This window comes from Cimex lectularius, unplaced genomic scaffold (genome assembly GCF_000648675.2).
Source record: "Cimex lectularius strain Harlan isolate CLEC.00 unplaced genomic scaffold, Clec_2.1 scaffold83, whole genome shotgun sequence".
NCBI classification, from domain to species: domain Eukaryota; kingdom Metazoa; phylum Arthropoda; class Insecta; order Hemiptera; family Cimicidae; genus Cimex; species Cimex lectularius.
Window position 1 is genome coordinate 1,414,126 of NW_019392748.1, and position 24,681 is coordinate 1,438,806.

A 24,681-nucleotide genomic window follows, 5' to 3' on the forward strand; every position below is an offset into this window, starting at 1 on the left:
AGAAAATTCAACAACCAAAAAAATTATTTAGTGATTGAATAAATTCTATAACAATTTATTACCTTTGTAACGCATAAGAGCAAAACTATGTAAAAAAGTTGTTAGTTAAATTTTAATCTATCACTAAATGATTTTCTGGTGTTTTGGCAGATTTTCTTTCAAACCATTATAACTAAATAATTTTTATTAAAATATGAATTTTTGATCTTGTTTAATTTGGTTTACATCAAAATAAGTATGGTGCACTTGTCACTTTGCCAAGTAGTTTCAAACTAAATGAGCTGTTTAATTTTTAACCAACACATATCAATTATACAATATCAATTGTACAATTTGAGTTACCAACCTCTTGGAAATGTACTAATTAAGTCCTTAAAATATTTATAATAAAAGTATAAAGTTAAGACATAAGTAGACACAATACAAACAATGATCTATTTTTACTAGAAATACTGCGTAAAAAAACTGTCTGAGCCCTCATTTATATTTTTATATTTAGCACGTGTGAGATTTACGACGCCAGATTTTTTACATGCCCTACGTCTTAACTTAACATTTAAAAATTGACTATGAATCTTTAAAACATTAATTAATACAGTGATTTTAAAAACATGTCTGATATAAATGAGCTGTTGATGAAAAAAAATCCCTTATTGAAAGATGTAATATGGGAAGTAAGAAACACAAAATATGCAGGTCAAGGGTTGTTTGCAAAAAGAAATGTTGAAAATGGTGAAATAATATTCAAAGAAGTTCCTATCGTTGTGGGTAAGTACATAATATTTACTAGGTATCAACAGAATTTTGGATTTCATTATAATCACTTATTCTAATTGTTTAAATTGAATTCAGGGCCCAGAATGACAGGACTGCAGCTTACAGCTTGTATCGTTTGTTGTAGCGTCAAAAAGCCACTGAGAAAATGTTTTAAAAACTGTCATTTACCTGTATGCAGTTCAGAATGTGAAAACTCCCCTGAGCATGACAAAGAATGCAAAGTTTTAAGACAAATATTAATAAATGATGATTTGTGGTCATTAAAACTTTATCATATTTTGACTCAATTGCGTTGTTTATTGGTAGAAGAAGAAGACCGTGAAATAATCAAAAAATTGCATGCCAACTCTAAAGAATCTGTTCGCAAAGAGGTGGTTACAAAAGTGCAATCACAAAAATCACATATGAGTAGTTCTTGTGGTCTGCAAGGTGATGAACCTGTAGTTCTGCCATACCTTGCTGGCAAGGTTTATCAGAGATAACAAAACAACAAAAATCATATTGTGCTTTAAAATTAGTACTTAAAGTTAATAAAATTGAGAAAAAACTATATTGATATATAATTTTCAGATCTATAAAATAAAGGAAATTGTTGGCGATTTTCTCAGTGAGAGTGATGAAGAGTGGATTGAACATTGCTGTGGGGTCTTAAATAGCACAGCTTATGAAATAACGTTTGGTGCAGATACCCCTTTGAGCTTAAGAGGGCTTTATCCTTTGGCAGCAATCATGAACCATGATTGTTCCCCAAACACAAGGCATTTTTACTCAAAAGAAGATCCATTTATGATGATAGTGGTTGCAACAAAACGAATAGCACAAGGTGAAGAGATAACGAATACATACTGTCCTCTTTTATGGGCTACAAACAGCAGGCGAGTTTTCCTGCATATGACAAAAGAATTTCTTTGCAGATGTTTAAGATGTCAAGATCCAACAGTAAGTTCTTGCAACATTATTTAGTAAATAACATAAAAACAGGGTTTTTTCCAGGAATTTGGAAGTTATTTGTCTGCTTTTTGGTGTAAATGTGGTGGTACATATTTGCCTATATTACCACTTAACTTTCACTCAAAATGGAAATGTGATAAATGCAATAGCCTGCTAAATCCATTAGAAGTTTCACAAATACAGTCAAATATTAAAAAACTTTCTGTTGAACAAATGGAATCTATTTTACACCCAAACAATACCATTGTTGCTCAGTTTAAAATGGAGGCAATACGATCACTAGGTGAAAGGATTGAGGGTATGTTTTTAAATAATTATTTATAGATTTGTGGCCAAAATTAAACCTAAAAAATTTTTTTACCATTGGCAAGGTGTTAAACCTGTAGCTTGATTACATCCATTCTTCTGAGCCTCTTCTAGCTGGTTTTGTTTATTTGTGCATTTTACCTTCTTCAATGATTTGATCTAGGTGTTATCCTGTTAACTGATCCTTTGACAATTTTCTAACTTAACTTATTAAAAATTATGTACTTAATAGAACTTAAAACTTTGATTACACTTATTCAAAGGTGATGCAATGAATAGAGCAAAAGCAAACTTCTCTCCAAGATTTACACATATGAACATTTAAAAAGACCACAACTCTAATTTAAACAAATATAATAATAATACAAATAGAATAAAAAAAAATAAAATTACAAGTTAATGTTGAAAAATAAATAAACCTACTTTGAATAGTGATCTAAAGATCATTCCTGATCTTTGGTCTAAAAATTGTGATAAATATGTTACTCATAACTGTGTCTTTATGTGATTATAAACTTTAATCTAATAAGTAGGAAATCTATATATTGAGAGCTTATATTGTTTCATTATGACCAGGAACCTTGGAACAACCTTAAGACTGCATCTCGTCAAGACAGCATGCAGTTAAGCATTATGATTTAATTCAACATTCCTGGTAAATAATAAATATAACACAACTAATAACAAAAAATAATACCTATGATAGCTTACTAACGTTTATTAGTATCATTAATATTAATTATACTGTTGCTGTTCATCAAGAAGAAATATGTGTAAGATACTAATTTCAGTGTAGCCAAATTAATTTTATACACATTAAGCAAAATTACTTATTTAGAATTAGCAACTGAAGAGTTGATTAAAAAAGAAAAATACGAGAGGGAATTGATGATCATAAATGATAAATTGATGCTAGGAGACACAAGAACCAAAGGTAACATGGTGGTCAGTATAGTCAGGAATTAAAAGAATGACTTATTCTGATTTTTCAGGCATCTTATCCTTGGCACTGTACAAATCTTTGAGAGAAAAACGACGCCGAAATGTTCATTTTGATGATGAGGTAATGTAAAGTCAAATTAACTTTTCAATTAGTACAGTTAATTTTTTTTATTTTATTGTTCTGGTTCAAATTTGTTACAGGAGTTAAAAGCAAACTTACAAATAGCAAAAGCTATTTTGGGAGAAGATAATACAGCTCCCAGTTTTGAATAAATTGTTGAATTTATGACCATTTTAATTCCTTAATAATTAAAATTATATATTTCCTTTATATAATGAAATCACAAAACATTTAAACTTTGTGTGTTTGTTTAGACTATCTTAAGCCTCTAATAAATTGGAATTAAAATTTACTCTATATATTATACTGTATATTATTAATCATGGTTAATTCTCTTCTTCCGTCAGTAAATTCATCTTCCAAAATGCTATTTACTGCTATTAACAAAACCCATCTTTATTTAAATAATTTATACTCTACAGGATTTAGTGAAAGTCAGACAATTTTAATAATTTTACATACACAATAAAAATAAGAGGGGGAGTCAGTGACTGCAATGATTAAGGCGTTAACACGGCAACTCGTCACTGTAAAGTAAAGTTCTCAGGTTCAGACCAGACTTTTTTTTTTTTTTTGACACTGAATATAATTGCAAAAATTAGAAAAAAGACTTGGCAGCAAAGGCATCAAACAAGATGCCGAGGTCCTTAATAATGTTAGCTGAATTGAGGGGGTGCCATTGATTGTATAAATGTAGTTGCTAGAATTATTGCACCTTGAGAAGCGGATATGGAAACATTTTGAGGTATTGAGATTTAGATTATTATTTAACACTTAGAATGAAGAGAATTAAATTGCTTTGGAGGATGAATTGGTCAGAAAAAGAAGAAACAGGTTTAAAGATTTTTAAATCATAAGCAAAGAGAAGAAAATGTATATAATTAAGCACAGAATAAATGTCATTTATAAAAAAAAGGTCCTAATTGAGATCCCTGAGGAACTCCTGAAATAGCATTAAATTTAAAAGATTCAGAAAAATTACTTTGACTATTTGGAATCTATTTAAAAGATAAGAGTGAAACCAACAGAGAAGAACGCCATAAAAGCCATATGTCTCCAACTTCACAATCAAAATGTCATGATGGGCTGTGTCATGTGCTTTTCCAAAGTCTATGTGAATTGAAGTGACATAACAGCTAATTAATCTTTTTATGTAAGGTCTTGGTTGAAATGAAAAAGTTAGTGTCACGAGCGGTGTCTGAGTGGATCGAAGTCACGATAGCTCATGGTTAGAGCAGTGGTGTATTGAGCCAAAGGTCGTGGATTCGTATCCTGCTCGTGTCACTAACTTTTCCATTTCAACCAAGACCTTACATAAAAAGATTAATTAATTGAAAGAAGTAATTTGGTCAATCAGACCACTAAATTTAATGGATTTGACATAACAATGTTTATTAAATGCATCTACAATGTGTTATGATAGGTAACCATGTTGTTGCGGGATTATAATTTGTGGCATAAGTGGATATATCTTATAAATAATAGATTCAAATATGTTCACTATCAGACAAGTGATATTGATGGGACGTAGTTTTTAACATTTGACTTATCACCGCTTTTATAAATAGGCATTACATAGCTAACATCCCAAATATCTAGCATAAATCCTACTCTCAATGACAAGTTATCCAACAAAGTTAGCAGCTGACTAACACTAGTTTTTTAGAAAATGAGCAGATATACATATACATTATCATATCTCAGCATAGTTTTCGGTAAGTTTATTATAAACATCACAATAATTTATGACTATAACATTTAAATTCAAATCATTGCTATCAAAGGAAGGTTTATCAAATATAATACTATTATTTCTATACATACTGCTAAAATAAGTGGTAAATAGCATAAGTAATAAACAACATAATGCCCTCTGGACATAGACAATAAAAGTTTCTTGTTGTAGAAAATCAAAAACCAGGAAAAACCTAGAATTAAGAAAAGTTTTTGAGATGCCATTACAGAATCAAGGATGTGCAGATATTGGAGAGCAGAGACCCAGACACATTACTACAATTCTTTACAGAGAATATCTTTTTGAATTTAAAAAATAACATAAAGAAAAGATACAACCGTTTTTATTAATAATATTCATTGATACATAAAGAGTGTATTACTAATAACTGCATAAGTATATTATAGCTGTAAGTGCCGGGAATAGGCAGTGTAACTCCTGAATTATACATTCTAGGATATTCCCTTAGTAATTTAAAATGTAGTACAAAATTTAACGTTAACAACTGTCCAACTGTGGAAAATAAAATAACATTATTTTAAAAGTTAATTTTATTGTTTTACGCTGATGACAGCCATAGACTTTTGGACATTGGAGGTTCACCAATGGTTTTGTTTACAAACTTTGTTTGTTAGGTAAAACTTTACTGTTTACAACCTAAAGCGTGTCATATGGTTTTAACTGAAAGGTAAACAGTCAAGACATGGGGACTATGGAAGAAACTACGAAGGCCCGGTGACTTGGATACAGATAAATAACAAGGAAATTTGTAGAGGCTTCATAAAATGTTTGAACTCATTTGACCCTAGAAAGCATACAAAATGGGCGAGCAGGGAGCAGCTCTTCAAAAGTACAACCAAGAACTGGTAAAATGTATGATAGTTGTACTATAATTTATAAATGTTCACAGTTAATATAACGTCCTAATTTTTTGGTGATTTGTACCTATATTTTTATTAGGTATTGAGACGTTAAAAATAAAAAGGAATGAAGTCCTCAGTGAAATTGAAAAAGAAGAAAACATCAAATCAGAACTTGAATCGAAACTATCTGCCTTAAAATCACAATTGGACGATGTCAATGCAAGTCTTAGAAAAAAATATGACATAAGGCAAAGTTATGATTCGGCAATCAAAGAGTCCGAAGTTGCTTACATGAAGGTAAATAATATTAACAGCTATAGGAAAAAATAAATTGATAGATAACTCTGATCCGTAGATTTTGGAAAGTTCGGAGGTCTTGCTGAACAAGGTCCGAAGGGATAGTGAAATTATAGAAGACAACTACATCTAAGCCACTTTTTTAAAATAATGAATTCATTTTATTATTACTATCACTAATTACTTAAAACAAAAAATTAAATACCCAATTTCATTGTTACTATTTTTTTATCAAATATAATTTTTTTATCACATTTTTTTAATATATAAAAGTATTTTATTTTGTGAGATTTCCCCATGGAGTAAGCAGGGTAATAAACCTCTATTTATGACATTTTTGGGGCTGTCAGGCAGATTTTGCCATTTTCAGTTTTTTTTTTTAATTTATTTATTTATTTATAGAATACAACATATTGTGCTGAGTACTGTCACTTGGAGCCATAGCATATGCATGATTCACATGTAGGTACATTTCTCCGTTAGAATTGCAATAATATTAACAGACTGGTAGCCTCTTCATGAAGAACAAAATATAAATTTTTATACTTACATACATTTGTTTAAGTACCAGAGTAATTTAAATAATTATCATGATGCCCTAAATTTCAAGAACTGATGTTATATAATTATTTCACAATTGAAAGTCACAATAAGGTAGGTACTGTATGTTAATAACAGGATAATTCTTTGGTTATAAACGAATCCTTCAGTCAGGTACATGTGGTGTTTACGTTTCAGTCATCTGAGGTGAGGAATTAGTAGCGTATGGTCTGGTATGAATGAAATCAGAGGATTCGGATGAGTCGCTTTTTTGTAGGAGGCGATAAGTGATAATCCGTATCCTGAACCGTCTTTAATTCATGTTCACAGTGCAGAGCTGAGTTTCTCACATACCATGGCGATGCAGTTAATAATCATGTGACTATATTTTGTGTAACTTGGACAGTGATGTGAGTTGGATATGGGCCAGATTATCATTCAAAAAGTAAAGTAAAGTAATTCCTGTCACATATGTGGGCTTAACGTCCCACACAGACATCACTTTACAATACTTTCTCCATAGTATGCACAAATAAAAATTAATAGAACAGATAACGTTACAAGTACGAATTGGATGCCCTTGCCACTTGATCACTGTGGCCTCTCTCTTTCTTTTTTTTTTTTTCAAATCATTGACAAATAAAATTCCAGAACCATATACCGTAAAGAACCATCTTGATGATTTTTTGTTTAATGGGGGTTCTCAACAGTAGAGGTCATATCAACTCCCGGGGTGCTGGTGTTTTTGAAAAAAAGTTGCCCCTGAACTTGAACCCAGGACGGACCTTTACCTTACAGTGACATGTCAATGCAGCTTTTACTATTTGATCACTGACACCCCCTTAATAATGTGAGATATTATTTTTACCATTGTGGTGAGGTTGATGAAGCGAATGAACCTACATCTTGAATCTTGTTCATTCTCATCTGCTTTTCTTGTTGGTTTTTGTCAGCATTTCATTTCGAGCAGTTGGATGATATTTTGTCAATTATTTCCTACAAACAGACAAAACTAGTTGTCATTAACTGAATCATCCTATGCCATTTAATTGGTTGAATGCTTTACTTGATCTCACAAAGTTAGAACTTTTGCACCTTTCTACCACTTAATGTGAAGATGATCCCGTGATTAGAGAAACATCTCCGTTTCTCGTCTGTACTATCACCTCCTGAACATTTTGTTATATCATGTACATTAAAAGTATATTAACAAATATATAAAATAAAAGTAGTAATAACTAGAATGATGACATGTTAACAAGTGTAAAAAGTAAACTGATTAGTCCGTATACACTGAAGAGATTAAAATGTTGAAAAACGCATGACAGATAGAACAGGATGATCAGAGAGAGATTAGACCAAATGTTAATAATGAGGGCTAACTCTCATTGAAAGGTAGAAAACAGCTGGTCAGAATAAAAAAGAAATAAATCATAAATTTAAAAGTGACATGTATTTGTGATCACAGGTGAAGATTTTGTACAATTTACAAATATATTTTACATAATTTCAGTCAAGCATTTCCTATTGTTTTTTGATGGTGCCAAAAATCCTTAAGTTCGTGTGGATTATCAAAGCCGTGAGAAGCGATAACATATTTATAATTATTACCACTGAAATGCTTCTTGTGGAAATAAAATTCATCATTGTGAATTGGCGTAATGTTGAGTTTGTATGCCAATATGGAAATGTAAATGTCATCGAACCTAAAGTGTTGAGTAACTTGACTAGCATAATAAAATTCGTGAAGTACAACGTTCGACAAAATATAAGCCCCACCAGTGACATAAGGTGGCCACCTGTCATAAGGGTATTCTTCCAACGATATGTACCATTTGCTCCAGAAATGTCTGTGTGGACGAGATGACTGAAATACATAGCCTGCATACAATTCAGCTTTGTCGTTAAGCTCAAAATCCAACATTTGAGGCACATTTTTATTGTATCTGAGTTCTCGTCTTATTTCGTAATGGTGGGAATCTTTTAAAGACACTACAGGCACTTCTAGGTAGTCAGGATAATCCAAAGGATTCTTCACAAACCTCAAAACGTTTTTTATAGATACGTACATATCGTCATCACTGAAGACATAGAACTTGGCATCGCTGCAGTACTTGACGGCCCATTTATAAGCCATTAAAGTTTTTATTGTATTGTTATAATAATCATCTCTGAAGGCTGCTTGTACAATGTCATTGTACTCGCTGTTCTCCTTGTCGACTCTTTTTTGAAGTTCTTTATCATCACCCATGCCCAATATAAACACAGTTCTCATCTCTACATCGGAATATCTATTTCCGAAGCCCCAACTCCGCCTGATGCCTTGTCTCCGGTCAAAATTCCCAATAGCCGACTTGACTATAATCGCAAGTTTTATTTTCGATTCTGATAAGCATTTAAGAGAGGCGAAATACTTGAAATAGTATTTGTACGTGTTAAAAGGTTCGATGTCGGGTTTTATACCTCTCAAACAAGAACTTCTTATCTCATTATATGATTCCTCTCCAAGTGGAAATTCACCATTGAAACGTTTTTCTATTAAATGTGTAAACACACCGCAGCAGTATAAGAAGTACACCAGTATTACAACACAGATTTTACGAAATAAACCAGACTTACGAACGATCCTCACGAAACCTTTCATTTTGAATCATTGATTGATTGTTAATTGTAAAAACTATAACTTTAAAACACTTTAAACATTATTCTAGTTTATTATTTCTATTATCTGTGTAGGAAAACTAAAAGATACATTATGTACAATTACGCCGCCTTCAATTTTAACTTAACCATTGGGAAAAAAACTTAAGCACCTAACAAAAACTGTTTACTTGTTAGAATCTACCTGACATATAACCTCTTATCAATATCAGCCTTTACAATCAAAAGAAATCTCATAAGTAATTATTTATAATTGACAATAATGGGCAGAGTATAATAATTTTTTAAATTATAATTTATAAATTAACAGTATGAGTTGATTTGTTAAAAATACTGCTAACAGGAACTTGGATGTACTTCCTTGAAAAGAATAGAAAATATACATGTAAGTACATTTATAAAATTGATAAAAAATGATAATTGAAGTAATGACATAACAATATAAAAATAAAGTATAATTAAAATATAATAATATATAAAATAAACAAATTGTTTTGATAAAAATAATCTTAACAATTAATAAAAATAAATTAATATCACATTAATATGATAAAATACTTGAGTATAACTGGAAATAAGTGGAATGTATGTGACTGAAATGTAAGAAAAGGTAGTGTAGTGACTAGATAATGTTTTAAAGAATTTCGAAACTGATCGAGAAAGTTATTAAAGAAGTTAATATTGTTATTAATTTTATTCACAAGTGTGTGCAGTCCATTGAGAAGAGAATGGAATAGGTAGTTGACAGTAGTTTAAGGAGTAGAAGAGCGAGCAGGATAGGGTTCGGTTAGTGGGGATGTGGAAATTTATTAGTTGAACTAATTCAGGGAAGTTTATCTTCTTGACAAGAAATTTATACAAAAATAGAGCCTCAAGTGTATTATGTCGAGATTCAAGCAAAATTAAACTTAGTTGTTGATATAGGATGTCAGTGGGAAGATCATAATATGGTACTCCCATTTTGCTGCAACCTATCCACCAAAGGAGTTTGTGCTGAATTTGTTCTAATGACTTAATGTTGGTATTGTAATGTGGAGACAAGATTAAGGAGCAGTTTCTAATAGGGAATGGACAAGAAGTGTATAGGAGGGTAGGAATGTAGGGATTAAAATTCTTGGAGTTGCAACATATGAATAATAATAATTTGTTTGCTACTATTGGCTTATAGGTTGATATGGTGATTAAAGGATTAAAGGTGATTGTGGAAGTGAATACCGAGATCTTTGATTCACTCTACTTAATAAGATATTATATATGGAATAAAGGAATGAGAGGGTAGATTTAAGTCTATTAAAAGAGAAGATGTTGCATTCCTTAACATTGAGTGTAGTTAAACAATTTAGATTGTAAATAAATGCAGTCAGGTTCAGAATTGATTCTATGGAATATTTTGAGGTAATCTGGAGGAGAGTGTGTGTCATTAAGAGCAGATGCACTATTAATGAAGATGTTAAATAGAAAGGGGCCTAAGTGAGAACCCTGGGGGTCTCCAGAGAATGCAAGAAATTGAAAAGAATGATATGATTTTAATTTAACGTATTGTTTTCTATTACTGAGGTAGAAAGGAAACCAACTTAAAAGTGTGCCATGGAATATACAAGCTACTAATTCGGCTATAATAAGTGGGTAATAAAATTTGTCAAATGCTTTGGAAAAAAGTGAGTGTATATGGCATCAACTTGAACTTTTCAGCATAAAGTTCTGGAAAAGAAAGTTGGTAGTTATGGATTTGTCTTTGGTGAAACCATGTTGTTGTTCTATAGTAGTGTTAAGATAATAATTTTCTAATTTATCTAATGTATGAAATTCAAATAATTTGGAGATGGAAGATTATATGGCGATTGGTTATCAATATTACATTGAGAGGCAAAAAAAGTGGCCATCTTGTTTTTTCCTTCTTCTGATGACATCTTCAATGTATCATTCAGCTGTTAGGGAACCCTCGATGAAAATCAAGTTTGTGTGACCTTCCATAGAAATACCTAACCAAACCATAGCACCACCACCTCCAAGCTTCTCTGGAGTGCAAATATTGCAGGGGTGAATCACTTTCCTGTTCTTTTCCGCCCTCTCTCAGCTGTCCGAAGACTTCAACCAAAACATTGACTCATCCAAAAACAATATTATACTCCAATCTGGCTCAGACCAATGTGATTTCTTGTGAAACTTAACTGAGCTGTTCTGCACCTTGTCAGAAGTTCTGAACCAGTAGTACACCTTTCTAGGGAAGGTCTAAGTAAAGTAAATAAGTGTTAGGATCGTAATAAATTTTGAATGGAAAAAAAAATGCAGCAATGTTTAGTATACACTGCTCCACAAAAAAAGTGGCACAAATTTTGATTTGTTTTGTTAATTTGACGTTTTGGCCATATTTTTTGTTTTACAACTTTAAAAATGATTTAATAATTATAATTAGATGGAAAGTATTTACAGCAGAGACGAACTGGACTGAACCTGCCATCCGTTATGTCCAAGAAATTAATGAGGAATCCTTCAAACCAGGGATCTCATTGGCAGGGATTTTCAATTTCTGGATGACAATCCCAGACTGATAGAGACAGAGTTATTCATCTATGTTTAGAAAACCTGGGAATTTCCCATTTGCCATTTCCCAAATTGTCTCCAGACCTCAATCCCGTTGAGCTCACATGGGATACATTCAAAGAAGGCTTTTCGATCACCATCTGCAGCCAGTTGACCTGCAACAACTGAGTGCAGCGTTGCAACATGTATAGAGTGAAATTCCTTATGAACACTATGCCACTTAGTGACAATCTTATTAACACTATGCCTAAGAGGTGAATAGAGTTTTTAGCGAACAGAGGACATTATACACGGTATTAATTGTTTAATAAAATTATTGTGGCCAATAAACAAAATTATGAAATTAAAAACCTTTGGTTATTTTTTCAAAATTCCCTAATTAAATTTTCTTTCAGTAAAAATATAATAAGTTTTAATAAAGTAAATAGTACACAATTGGCACTATCCCTATTCATTTTTGTACAGTTTATTTCAATCTCAATGGGCCATATTGTTATCTATAATTTTTTTCAAATTTTTTTCATATGTTATTCTTCACAGTATTTAATTATATTGTTGTAATGTAAACATTTTCTGACGTTTTGAATGAAAATAATGCAACAATGTTTACTTAGGCCAGGATGAAGAACATATTTGACTTTTTTTAGTCGCGGCGGTGGCGCCCCGAAGTCCTCACAAAAAGTAGCCGAAACTAAAACCCTTAAAGGTATGCCGCTGGGCCGCTCGCAGGCTCGGTAAACAAAACTTCCCACCGCCACCTGGATTGACAACGGGTTTCTCACAAACCAGAATTAATATCAGAAACCGTCCGAAGCCCCCGTTGAAAGTCGTAAATCGCGTTCGTCCCGTCAAATCTGTGGATCCGCGTCGAAATCCGCCTTTGAAAGTCCGTTGGAGGCGAGTCGTCGCGAGTTCATCGACCTTGGTTTTTTATTGTTGTCCCTTGATTCTGTTGCCGGCCATGTTCCCCTCAGTAAAGAAATGTAAAGTAAAAGGAAAGTCAAAAGTGGGACAAACTGACTGATCGAATATTATTCCGTTCCCGGTGGAAATGTTTGAATAAACTCGGCCAGTCGTACGACCGGATCGGAACGCGACGACTGGAAATTGTTCGGACTTTTTGGGGAAAAAAATCTGTCATATAAAGATGGAAACAAACGAAAGAGGTCAGTTTTGTTTTATATTTCAACGATTTGGTTCAGGTTATAATTTCTCAAAAAATCCTCCTTTACTTACTTTATTTTATTTATTTTATTTTTTTAATTTGTCAAAAACTCAAGGGTTGAACAGGTGTTTCTCAACCCCGTGGAATACATTCGTGAAACAAAAACAAAATCATTGTTCACAAATTTTACTGCTTCTTTCCTTTTTATAGGTAGCAATATCAGCCTATTTTGCAACAATTGGGTCAATTGATCAATATTTTCCACCGAACGCGGCTTATTGCCTACTTTTGGGGGATGGCCTGGAGGATTAGACAAAATTGTATCTCTCATTGTGTCAGATCCATTTTTACTCACAGATTCAGAAATTTTCAACTCTAATAATACAGTGGATATCGATTACTTTAAATTTTGGAACAGTATACCTTTCAATGAATGCCATTTCTTCACACTAACATAGTATGAGGTCCTGAATATGGTGGTGAATTGCATTACATAGTATTTTGCTTTTACATTCTACTATTCTCACTGTATTTCATCTTTTCCAGCATACGAACTGAAAATTCGAAAGCTTTGTTGTCTGTAAGTTTTCTCTATCCGATCAAAATGCTAAAATTTGTTTTAATCACTTGTGCGGCTTAGAAACTTTATTGTGAGATACTTTGTTGTCTGCGAGTTATTGTTGATCATCTTTGGTTATCGTGATCTGCCTATCCTCTAATGTTTGGTCTGAGATGGAGGCTGATCATGATTCTGAAATGGACATTTTTTTCTTAAAAGCTTGAAAGTTTATTATGAGATTTTTTGTGATGTTTTTTTATCATGACATCTAAATTGTTTTAACATCAAATTTGACTTAATTGTTTGTACAGTTTAAAAACTTCATGTAGTTTGCTGTCTGTATGTTATAGTTGGTCATCTTCAGTTATCGTGATCTGCCCATCCTCTAAGGTTTGGTCTGACATGAAGGCTGATCATGGCATCTGAAACAGCCAATTTACCTTAATCATTTGTACAGCTTGAAATTTTAATAGGATATTTTTTATGACACTTAGATATATGATACTTGCTGTCTGCACATTATGTTGGTCTTCTTTGATTATCTGTATCAATCGTGTTGGTCTGCCTACCCTTGCTAGGTTTTTCAGCATTTTGCCATTTTTGGTTATTGCCAGATCTACCACACACTGAATTGGTCATCTCTGATGTATACTTATCAAGGATTCTACTATGCCAGTTTGTTTTAAACATTTGTTCAGCTTGAAAACTATATTAGGAGATTTTTATTTGTTAGCTGGTTTATGAGTGCCCATCTATGATTTCCTGATGATCTGTTTGTCCTCTATGGTTTACTGTTTAGTCAGAAATGATGGTTGGTCATGGCACCTTGTTAAATTACCTAAGTTGTCATACTTATTTTTACAACTTGAAAACTATTATGCAATTTTTTTCCCTGCAAGTGATGGTTGGTTAGTAGTAGGTTAGTATTTATTTTCCTGAAATGTCTTATCCTCTATGGTTTAGCCAGAAATGAAGGCTAATCATAGCATTTGAAATGCCTAATTATAAAACTTGTCTTAATCATTTGTACAGTTTGAAAACTTTATCAGATTTTTTCCATGAGGTATAGCTAGATAGTTTTGATTATCCTGACCAATCATTCTGGCCTGCCTTCTCTTGCAGCATTGGTCTGACAGAAGTGTTTCGGCATTTCATCATCTGTGTGTTGTGTGTTTGCCGACAGTCATCTGAGTATAGACAGAGAAAGATGGTCTGTAAGGATCCATTTACATTATTATTTATGCTTAAGTCTTCCAGAGTTGCCCATAAAAAAAAAAAAAAAAAAAAAAAAATGTCAATAGTGAATTGTGACGTCTGCTCTGTTAGGTGATTACCTGATCACCCTGATCTTTCAATTCTTGCTCTTTGTCCTCTTTGGCAAAATAACACACAGACCGACCACTGAACATAGCAAAATTGAAATGTACGATAAGCCAAACCAGGAAGATTAGGCTGAAGTCCTTGAAGATAATCAGGCAATTTTTACTTTACTCCATTTTAAATGTTCAAAATAGCTAAAACACATCAAAAATTTATCTTTTGACCTTCTAGTATTCTCACAGTATTTTAATTTTTCCAGTCTTATATAAACTTATTTGATCAATAAGAGGTGATGACTATCGACAATTTGTTATGGATGGTTATGATGATTTAAGAGATGCCTTCTGGCAAAAATAATTAGTAAAATTTGAAATATTACTGCATTATCAGAGTATTTCATGTCAGGTTTACTATCATTTTGCACATTTGAACCATTTGAACATTTAAAAAGTTAAATCTTGAATTTTGATAAGAAATAATTTTTCCTCCATTTATTTACTCCATTGGGGATAATTTTTATTATTTACCAACTGTAACATAGTAAAAAATATGTACATTATTGTGTCAAGCATTTACATTTATATATCTGAGCATGAAATATAAACAATATTATTAATGGTTTATTAATCAGACACATGAATATCAATAAGAAGACTTTCAACAATAATTTTGAAATTTACTCATTTGAATTAAAATCAGAAGCTTTTGAATAAAGTTGGTGGTGGTGGTGGTGTCGGTTAACTTTCTTTTGAATAGTGCAATAAAATTTCTTAGATATTGTGTTGAGGTCTACAAAGTGATGAACTCAGACTTCGATTGTCTATGATCAAGTACAAGACAATCAGATTTCTTTTATTGTTCCAATAGTTGAATCACTTTAGTTAAAATGAGTCTGTTTTGATATTCTGTTTGCCATCTTATCCCCTATCATTTTATTTTGATATAGCGTTTTCAGAATTCCAATCAGGAGGAGATTTTTCAGACATGTGGAACAGAGAGAAGTTCTTAAACATTTTCCTAAATCTCTTGACACTGTTAATCCTCAATCAACAAAGAAAACCAAAACTTGTTAAGTGATTATCTATAAAAACATATGTGATTACATTCAATTTATTGCATATTCACTAATATCGTGTATGATAGTAGTATAACATACAGCCATGTTTAGCCATAAAGTTTTTACTGTAAATTTTTCTGAATTGTTAAAAATACTTATCCTAACTGAGGCACTGATATTTTCATTTGTCCATTCAATTATACACAATAGTAATAGACTTTCTGATAAAGTTTCACCTTTGAGGATTCCTTACAGATTTTTTCAACGGTTTACATTATCAGGCCAAGAATTAAGAAGTGTTTTCACATACACCATTATTTATATCTTCTTTGATATTCGTGACATATTTGATACGTTGTGTCATATGGGCTTGTAGCTTTGCATTAACAACCCCTCAGCTTCAATCATATTACCTGTCATGACATTGTTAGCCCACAGCACATATAATTGTAATATTGTCTGTTACAATGATTGTAATTCAATTATTCAAAGTTAACATTTATTCACTCACTAAGACACTCACACTAACTCACCCACTCATCACTCCCACTAACTCACTCACTTACACTAACTTCCTCACAATCACTCACAAGTTTCACAAACACACTCACTCAAACGAAGGTACTCACACTCACATACATTTACTCACTACTCTGTCAAATTTGTTAATATTTCTCTGTCTATTATCATTGTGTAAATATCTTTATTTAATATTGAATTATGTATATACAAACATCTGTAATCCGTATCTAACAGGTAGACAATATAAGGCCCAATGGCAGGGGTACTGCATAAATTTTTTATTGGGGGGAAACACTCACTCACTATTTCACTCTTTCACAGTAACTAACATAAAATCACTTTTCATCCCGTAATAATGATTAATTGTAATATTGCTAATAATTAATAGATTATTTATTTTATTAACCTATTAAAATAATTATATTTAGCGGCTTGTTTATAATATTATATTTTTATTGACAACTTCGCAACATATATCGAATAAATGAATAAAGATATATATGCTACTTCGTCATATTTTACTTTTATGGGTCCGCCTATTTTCGCCATTTAACCGTTGCTGGACGTGTTTTTGTCACCGGTTTGCTCTCTTTTTTACAGATCGCCAATTGCCCAGACCCATCTATAGAAACTATGACAATGAAGGGAAAAGAACAGAAAAAATACTTAAATCTATATAAGAATTTTTTTAAACATACTCAAAGACAAAAACCGGACACTCGTAATTTGTTCTTTCAAACTGTATTTTAATCGTTATATTAATTACAACATACTTATTTTAATGTAAACCAAATTAAACGAGATCGGAAATTCATGAAAAAAATATTTAATTATGATGGTTCGAAAGAAAATTCATCGAAATCGGAAAGTCTTTTAGCGATAGATTCAAATTTAACGAACAATTTATTCTATCACTAAATGATTTTCCGGTGCTTTGGTGAATTTTGTTTCAAACCATAATAATTAAATAATTGATATTAAAACGGAATTTCTGATCTCGTTCAATTTGGTTTACATTAAAATAAGTGTATTGTAATTAATATAACGATAAAAATATAAACATGTAGTTTGAAATAAAGAACAAAATACAAGTGTCTGGTTTTTTGTATTTGAGTATATTTAGATGGGTGGTGATCGTGATACAGGGTGGTCCATACACCCGAAAAAAATTGTGTTATAGTACATCCCAAATAGAGTAAAATGCTACCAGCCGGAGCTATCTCAATCCGGCCGAAGAATTTTAACAAAGGAGAAACTTTGATAAATTTCCAAAAATAACTGTTTTTCAACAAACATATTTGTAGGGGTGCCAAACATTATAAAAACTTCCTTAAATATATATATTTCTACAATTTATTTATTAGGATTTCTTATGGTGTACTCGAAATTCCAAAAACATCAATCCTTTCAAAAATCAACCTGGAACGTTAAAAAAGTGGTTCAAATGTGTAAATTTAACGCATCATTTTCGTTTGAATTAATAAATATACATCGACGTTTGATAAGATTAAAAATAACTTCTTCATGTAGGAAAATTAATGCAAAATTCAAAATTGTGGTTAAAATTAGATCAGATACTCTAGATGTTGAAAAAGCCAATTTATGGCTTAAGATAGGGATTTTTTTTGGGGGGGGGAACAAGTAAAATTTCATAACTTCCGCCCGGATTGAGTTTTTAAGGTACTGTGCGCACAATGCTCTTTTGAAAAACACAATGTTTATTGTTCAATTTTTTTAAATGATTAGTTTTAAATATTATAGCGTGCTTGAGTATTCAAACTGTTGTAAAAAGACTAGTTTGGTCTTTTTTAACGGGATGCTTGCCCACCCATGGTTAGAACCTGTCAGTTAATCAACGTAGATAATAATTTCTAAAGGTTTCTTTCTCTTTCCTTCAAACCTGTTCGTTCTGAACAATTCGTAAATATTTTTTTTCCTGTGGATAAATCGCCTTTTGTCAAATTGGACGTGGTGGGGCGGCGAAGCGTGGGACTCGGGAGGAGGAGAGGTTGGCGTCGAATCCGCGAATTGTGTCAGTAGTGTGTGTATGGCCCTCGTCAGGGCTGGGTCGCTTTCGGCATGATCAAGAAAGAGAAACCGATGATGTCCGTCTCGGCCATAATTCAGAGCCACTGGGATCGAGGTAATTGAAGGGAAAATATATTATTTAAATTTAAAAAAAGTCATATGGGCGCACGTGTAACTCCTTGGGACTTAGCTTTCTTGCAGTTGATCTCCCTGCTTCCGAGTTTAATTGAAGTGTAATTCCTATTAACCATCTATTATTAGGAGTAATTGATAAATAGTAGCTAAAGTTTTTTCAGAGGTTTTCGCGTTGAAATTTTCTCATTTTTTCTATATTATGAAGTCATCAATTTTTTATTTAAAAAAAGGTTCAACAGTTCTAAAACTTTGGACAATTTAAAGGTTTAGGTACTAAATGGCCCACAGTGGTTGAAGGCCATTAAAAAAAAGTTTAGGTAAATTCACAAAAATAGTACGAAATTCGGCTTTTGTGCCGTTTTCGAATTTAAAAACGGGACAAAATATTATACCCAAGTGGTGTTTTTTTTAAACTCAGATCCATCCGATCGTAGCATAATGGCTGGATTGCATTGTTTGGCTTGAAATTATTTTGATAACGTAAAAATCGTGCAAAAATGTAACGGACGGGGGTCCCAGGGCAGAGGATGGACTTATCGAACATTTCCACGCAAAATAAATCATGTATGCGTTTATTATTAGAACATCATACACCATAGATTTCCATTTGGAACGGATATACTGAATATCGAATAGGTACGTACGGAAGTATAATAATAAAATTTTGTTTGCCCTGGACATAGAAATCGTCATATTATATCAAAATTATTCGCAATTTTGTACATTTGTCCCCCTCGAAAGGTTGTTTGGATTTTTTATAAAGGTCAGATTTGCTATAAATGTTGTTACAGTTTTATACAATCTGTGAAAGAATTTTTTTAATCATGAACAAAACCTTTTAAAATACGTTTTTGTCTGTGATATTACTTTAACGTATAATATGAATTAAAATTTTAGTTAATTTCGTTTTTTTTAATGTTATTAACATTATTATTACTTTGTTTAAAGCAACCTTTAGTGCTTAATTCTTCATTATGGTCTCATGAAGGCCGATTAGACGTGAAACAATTGGCGGTAACCTTACATTTTATATTTCTGGAATTCTGAAAAACAAGTCTTAAATAAATAATTAATAAATCAATTCAGGATGGAATTGACATTGGAGTTTGGGTGTTTGCGAATTTATCCTTGGATTTTACCCAATGGGTTTCTGATTCAAATTAAATTTTGTTTAGATCTGAAAAAAATGTATAGATAATACTATTTTTTAAATATATTTTATATTTCTGAAATTTTGGATCTAATGTAGTTTAGGCCGGGTCTTAAATTTAATTTTTTTGGCTTACGCACAAATGTAATTTTGAAAATTGTACTACTTTATAAACTTCGTTTTAGGTCGGAACGGAAAGTTCACAATTGTCCAATGTAGATCGGAATTGGAATTGTGTTTCGAAGTACGTTTGTGCACTTATTCGTGAATTCATTATGTGCATTCATTTTATAGCTAGATTAGATTATTACAAGTATTAAAAAATAATTGTCTATAATATGATGTATGTACACAATAATCATCTCATGATTCAGACCTTGAGGATCGAATAAGTAAATTCAGAAATTTTACAATTCTGATCACTTTCGTCTAACACAGAACCGAATGGTTTGGAATATTTTACTTGGATTTCCAGGAACGTCTGCGAGTTTATATTGTATCTATATATAATTCTACTTTATATTATTGAATTTGTATAATTCTGAACAGTTCCTTTTAAAGCCAGGACTGAACATACATCACGTATGGTTTATGAATTTATTTTAGGCATTTATTGAACTTTAACTAAATAGTTGGATTAGATCTGACAAGTAGTCAATTAAGGGGGGGGGGTTGTTGTTGACCGTAACAGCCTAGGCGTTGTCACTCCGCTAATCACTAGAAGGTAAAGGTCCTGGGTTCGAATGGAAGGCAGCTGTATAGACATACTTACAAATGGGCTTTTTAACAAAAACACTGGGTCTCCGAGGGTTGATGTTACAAACCCTCGTAGGAAAAAAAGTAACCAATAATTATGAACAATTTGTCCAATTCACTAATTTCGTGGTCTGCTAGACCAATTAATATATTACAATTAATTAAGGTTTTTTGTTGAGATAAAAAAGTCAATGGCACGAGCGGGATTCGAACCCACCATCTTCGGCTAGATACGCCGCTGCTCTACCACTTGAGCTATCGTGACCTCGATCCACTCGGACACCAACTTCCCATCTCAACCCCACATTTTGAATTTTCCCTCCTTTTTGCCATTTTCAAAATTCAAAAGGTGGGGTTGAGATGAGAAGTTGGTGTCCGAGTGGATCGAGGTCACGATAGCTCAAGTGGTAGAGCAGCGTTGTATCTAGCCGAAGATCGTGGGCTAGAATCCCGCTCGTGCCATTGACTTTTTTATCTCAACAAAAAACCTTAATTAATTGTAATATGTCCAATAATCGTCCCACGTTTCAGTCATTGTGGATCGAATGTAAATACAAAAATTGTACAATTCTGATCAATTTTGCTTAGATAAGAACCGAATGTTGCGACTGGTTTATTTTAGGACGGATAGTAAATTTGTATTCGAGGATTGTTTGCAGTTTTATCCCAGAGATCTACTTTATTTAATAGTATTTTTTTCACAAATTCAACTTTACTTAGATCAAATATTAATTGGGAATTTGTATAATTCTGTACACTTCTTTTAAGGCTGGGAGTGAACTTTTCAGATTGGGTTGGTTTCGGAATTAAATTCGGAATTAAAAATTGTACAATTCTGATCACTTTCATTTAGGCCAGAACTGTTCGAATTGTTCACTTTAGGCCGGATATTAAAACAGTAAACGAGAATAGTTTGCGGTATTATCCTCAGAAATCTACTTTATTTGTTGGTTCTTTTTTCATCAATTTAACTTAGATTGAATATTATTTTGGAAACTTTATAATTCTGGACACTTCCGTTTACGACCAAGACTAAAACGTTTCAGACCTGTTCGGTTTAGGCCGGAATTTCTGAAATTTACGTCAAGGAGGGTTTGTGAATTCTTAATTTCTGGTTCATTTATCTTAACTTAAGTTCAGCTCGATTACATTTGACGGGTGCTAGATATCGCCCACCAACCACGCTTTTATTTTCTAACTAGATATTTTTATTTGGTAACCGTGTAAATTATTAGAAATAGCTTGCTGAAGAGGTATATTCATCGCAAGCTTTAAGAAAGTTCTGAGTGTTTTTCTTCCTTTCAAATTCGCCTTATCCATGGTTTTTATATAGCTATTTCTATAAGGCTGATATCAATCACATCAATATAATACGTACAACTATGCAATAATTACAACTTGTTCAATCCAGTTCAATTTCAGAAATTCGACTAGGTCAGAACCGAATGTTGATTGTACGTATAATTTCCTTTATGTTTCTACAATTCTAGATACTTACAAAATTCATAAATCTTACAGTTCTTTTTAGATGGATACTTGGAATACAGTAACACACAATACAATAAATACATGTGTACATAATTATTTAATTTTACTTCACTACAGGATATAAATTTGGCAATTATTGTACAATTATGAACATACCATTTTGGGTAGAAATTTGACTTTTCGGAGTAACTCAGTTTAGGCCGGCATTAAAATCGTATATCACTGTACTGTTTGCGAATTCTGCAATATAGGTATTTTTTACAAATTAAAGATCGATTATGTACCATTCAATTATATGATTAGGTCATTTACATTTTTACGGTTCTGGATTTTTATCAAATTCATTAGTTGTACAACCCTTTGTGGTTTGAAACTTGATATTAGAGTAGATAATGTTCAGTGTGCGTGAATATTGCATGCATTATCACATTGCAACTTTCTTCTAATGCTGTAATCGTATTCTCTTTGTTGTTGCTTACGTGTAATTTGTCGTGTATCTTCTTCACGGACTTCCAAGGAGTCGTTCCTATACAATTAATTTTAATGTTTAAAATAACGTTAAAAAAATAGTTCCCCCTCTTTTCAGTTGAAGTCCTTAGACTTAGTCGGTTTAATGAAGACGCCATTGTTTTCCGTGATGCTGAGAAATGAAGTTCCTACCAATGGTCAAGCGCCCTTGAAGAGTTAAAAGTTTACCGTGTTATCTACATTCTCCTCGTTCCTTCTTTGTAGGAATCTTGTCCGGCATTTTTAATTTTATACATCAAATTCTATTTTAACTCGAATTACACTTCTCGATTCGTATGTAAATTAAAGAAAAATATATATAACATCTAAATTGTTTAAACATGCGGAGACCCGTCAGGCCTGTTACCTTGTTGAATTTCATTTATACATGATTTCAGTAGATCGGTCTGCAAGTTTAAATATCATTATCAAACCAATACATCTTTTTATTCTGGTGAGTGCTTTATTCCTCATCTGTTATTTGAACTAATGAGGCAATTTGTTCTTATGATGATTGTCTTTATTCATCTCCGTTTCGAAGTTTATAAACGATGGGCCACCGAATTGTATTTCAAGGCTGTTTGCAATTCAGATTTATCAGTAGGTAGATAAAAGCGGGAGCCTTATATTCTTTTCATTGATGTATCATCATTATTATTGTAGCCGTGCTATTTTTAAGTCTTGACCTCTTCTATGATGATCACTGGCATGATGTAAACCTTTTTTCTATATGTCGCAAAAACAAAAAGCCAAAAACACCAAGGATCAACTTGGAGCGTGGATTATGAAATGTTTTTTTGGAGAAAAACAAGGACTAGGCTATTCGAGATGTTATTTTCGGCTTTTGAATTGCCCGGGAAACCTTTTATGCGGTTAATACTGTCGCAATTATCTATAATTACCCAACTCTCAGTAGAAAAACTGTAATTATATTTATAATGATTGTGAAATCATTTATTTTTGAGGCGTGTGAAAGAGATTTTATTAACGGCCAAAAGGCAATTTTATGCCCTTTCACCTCCTCCAACTAACAAACATATTCCTTATAATCCTGATAGTTTATATTCGAACAAATCAACTAATAAACTAATCTAAATTTTAAAAATACACTGGGAGTGGAAAAGATTATGTTAATTAAGTAACGTCGGGGCAATTATAAAATACTATTTATTAAACTACTCTTTGGGTAAAACAAATCTTTGTAGACTTACTCTTTAAGTAAAATTAATTTATTATAAAGTAAAGTAGTTTTGACTAATGAATTATATATATTTAACTTTCAAATTATTGATTTATAAACGTTTAAACTATATATGTAAGTTAATTTAAAGGTATTTAAAACATGAAGATTGGTCGCATCAGAATTCAATAAGATCAAACCCAGCGAAGATAACCGGGCCAAAATGGTCGGTAAGAACCAAATTTCACATTTATCACCCCGCAGACAACGCGGAGAAATTTCACCAATTTAAAAAACAGTCCTAGAAATTTATTGATCTTGGATTTTCTGATTTCGGTTTGATTTTATGAAAGATACTTTAATCAGTAAATAACCAAAAATTTTTTGTAAGTTCTTTTGATCTGTGGTTTAGACTTAAGTCGATCTTTCGCGTATGTACTATTGAGAATAACGATGCTGATAATACGACTACATCGATTGGTTTTGGATGATTGTAACAAAGATGCTAAGGATTAAAGCCAAAACTGGGATACTGTTTTCTCAACAACCGTTTAATTAAAAATATTTCTTTAATAAAAAAAAATAGACCACACTAGATGGTAATTCTTGGCTTCTGGTGTTTTAATTACAAGTACAGGCTTTAATTCTTTCTTCACAGTCTTCGAATGATCATTTGTTTTAAATAAACAGGAGGTGATTGTTTAAAAATCAAGGTCCGAAAGGAGAAACCAAACGGTTATCTAACCTTAGGATTATAGTGTATTTAAACATTCGCCTGAAGTCAACTGATGAATCAATCAGTTCATTGAAATAAAAATAATATCTATATCTCAACCAGCGAAATTAGACGGACCAGGACGACCGGAGACGTTCAAACTACTGAATTTTTGTTGAAAATTTGATTTAATTAAACGCTTTGCCACTGTCGATAGATTGACGACGTTTATTATTGCCTGTTTGTACATCAGCAGTATTGAATATCAAATCACATTAGTTTGGTGAAGAAACCAAATAATTGTTTATGGATTATTGATGCACGAAAAACAGGGTTGATTTTCGAGATATTTTCACAGGGTC

At 32.1% G+C, this 24,681-nt stretch overlaps 4 protein-coding genes across 8 annotated transcripts in view; 3 read left to right on the forward strand and 1 right to left on the reverse strand.

The window, feature by feature from the left end:
- The first annotated feature begins 515 nt into the window (after positions 1-515).
- LOC106665694 (protein msta-like) lies at positions 516-4,280 on the forward strand. 4 transcript variants are annotated; one of them, XM_014392322.2, is made up of 7 exons: positions 516-768; positions 853-1,148; positions 1,348-1,716; positions 1,771-2,026; positions 2,873-2,968; positions 3,027-3,097; positions 3,178-4,280. In XM_014392322.2, exons 1-7 carry the CDS (start codon positions 612-614, stop codon positions 3,247-3,249), a joined length of 1,317 nt encoding a protein of 438 aa, XP_014247808.1. In that variant the 5' UTR covers positions 516-611; the 3' UTR covers positions 3,250-4,280. The 4 variants fall into 4 exon arrangements, 2 of the variants coding, with proteins under 2 accessions (XP_014247808.1, XP_024082974.1); XR_002910347.1 differs by lacking the exons at positions 3,027-3,097; positions 3,178-4,280 and adding an exon at positions 2,611-2,689 and having other exon boundaries at positions 2,873-2,962; XR_002910346.1 differs by lacking the exons at positions 3,027-3,097; positions 3,178-4,280 and adding an exon at positions 2,611-2,807 and having other exon boundaries at positions 2,873-2,892.
- Positions 4,281-5,369: 1,089 nt separating this feature from the next.
- Positions 5,370-6,217, forward strand: LOC112126124 (Sjoegren syndrome nuclear autoantigen 1 homolog). Its single transcript, XM_024227207.1, has 3 exons — positions 5,370-5,705; positions 5,793-5,992; positions 6,051-6,217. The coding sequence occupies exons 1-3, from the start codon at positions 5,654-5,656 to the stop codon at positions 6,123-6,125; spliced, it is 327 nt and encodes a 108-aa protein (XP_024082975.1). The 5' UTR covers positions 5,370-5,653; the 3' UTR covers positions 6,126-6,217.
- Positions 6,218-7,966: 1,749 nt separating this feature from the next.
- LOC106665695 (beta-1,3-galactosyltransferase brn) lies at positions 7,967-9,387 on the reverse strand. Its single transcript, XM_014392324.2, has one exon. It carries the CDS (start codon positions 9,174-9,176, stop codon positions 8,046-8,048), a length of 1,131 nt encoding a protein of 376 aa, XP_014247810.1. The 5' UTR covers positions 9,177-9,387; the 3' UTR covers positions 7,967-8,045.
- A 3,133-nt stretch (positions 9,388-12,520) lies between these two features.
- The window catches only part of LOC106665686 (retinoic acid receptor RXR-like), a 55,305-nt gene continuing 43,144 nt past the window's right edge, over positions 12,521-24,681 (forward strand). The window contains exon 1 of one of the 2 annotated variants that reach the window (XM_014392303.2): positions 12,521-12,903. In XM_014392303.2, coding sequence (XP_014247789.1) covers positions 12,885-12,903 — 19 coding nt within the window. In that variant the 5' untranslated portion in view covers positions 12,521-12,884. Of the gene's footprint in view, positions 12,904-18,390; positions 18,504-24,681 lie in introns of those variants that run through there. The other variant, XM_014392301.2, reaches the window with a different exon arrangement.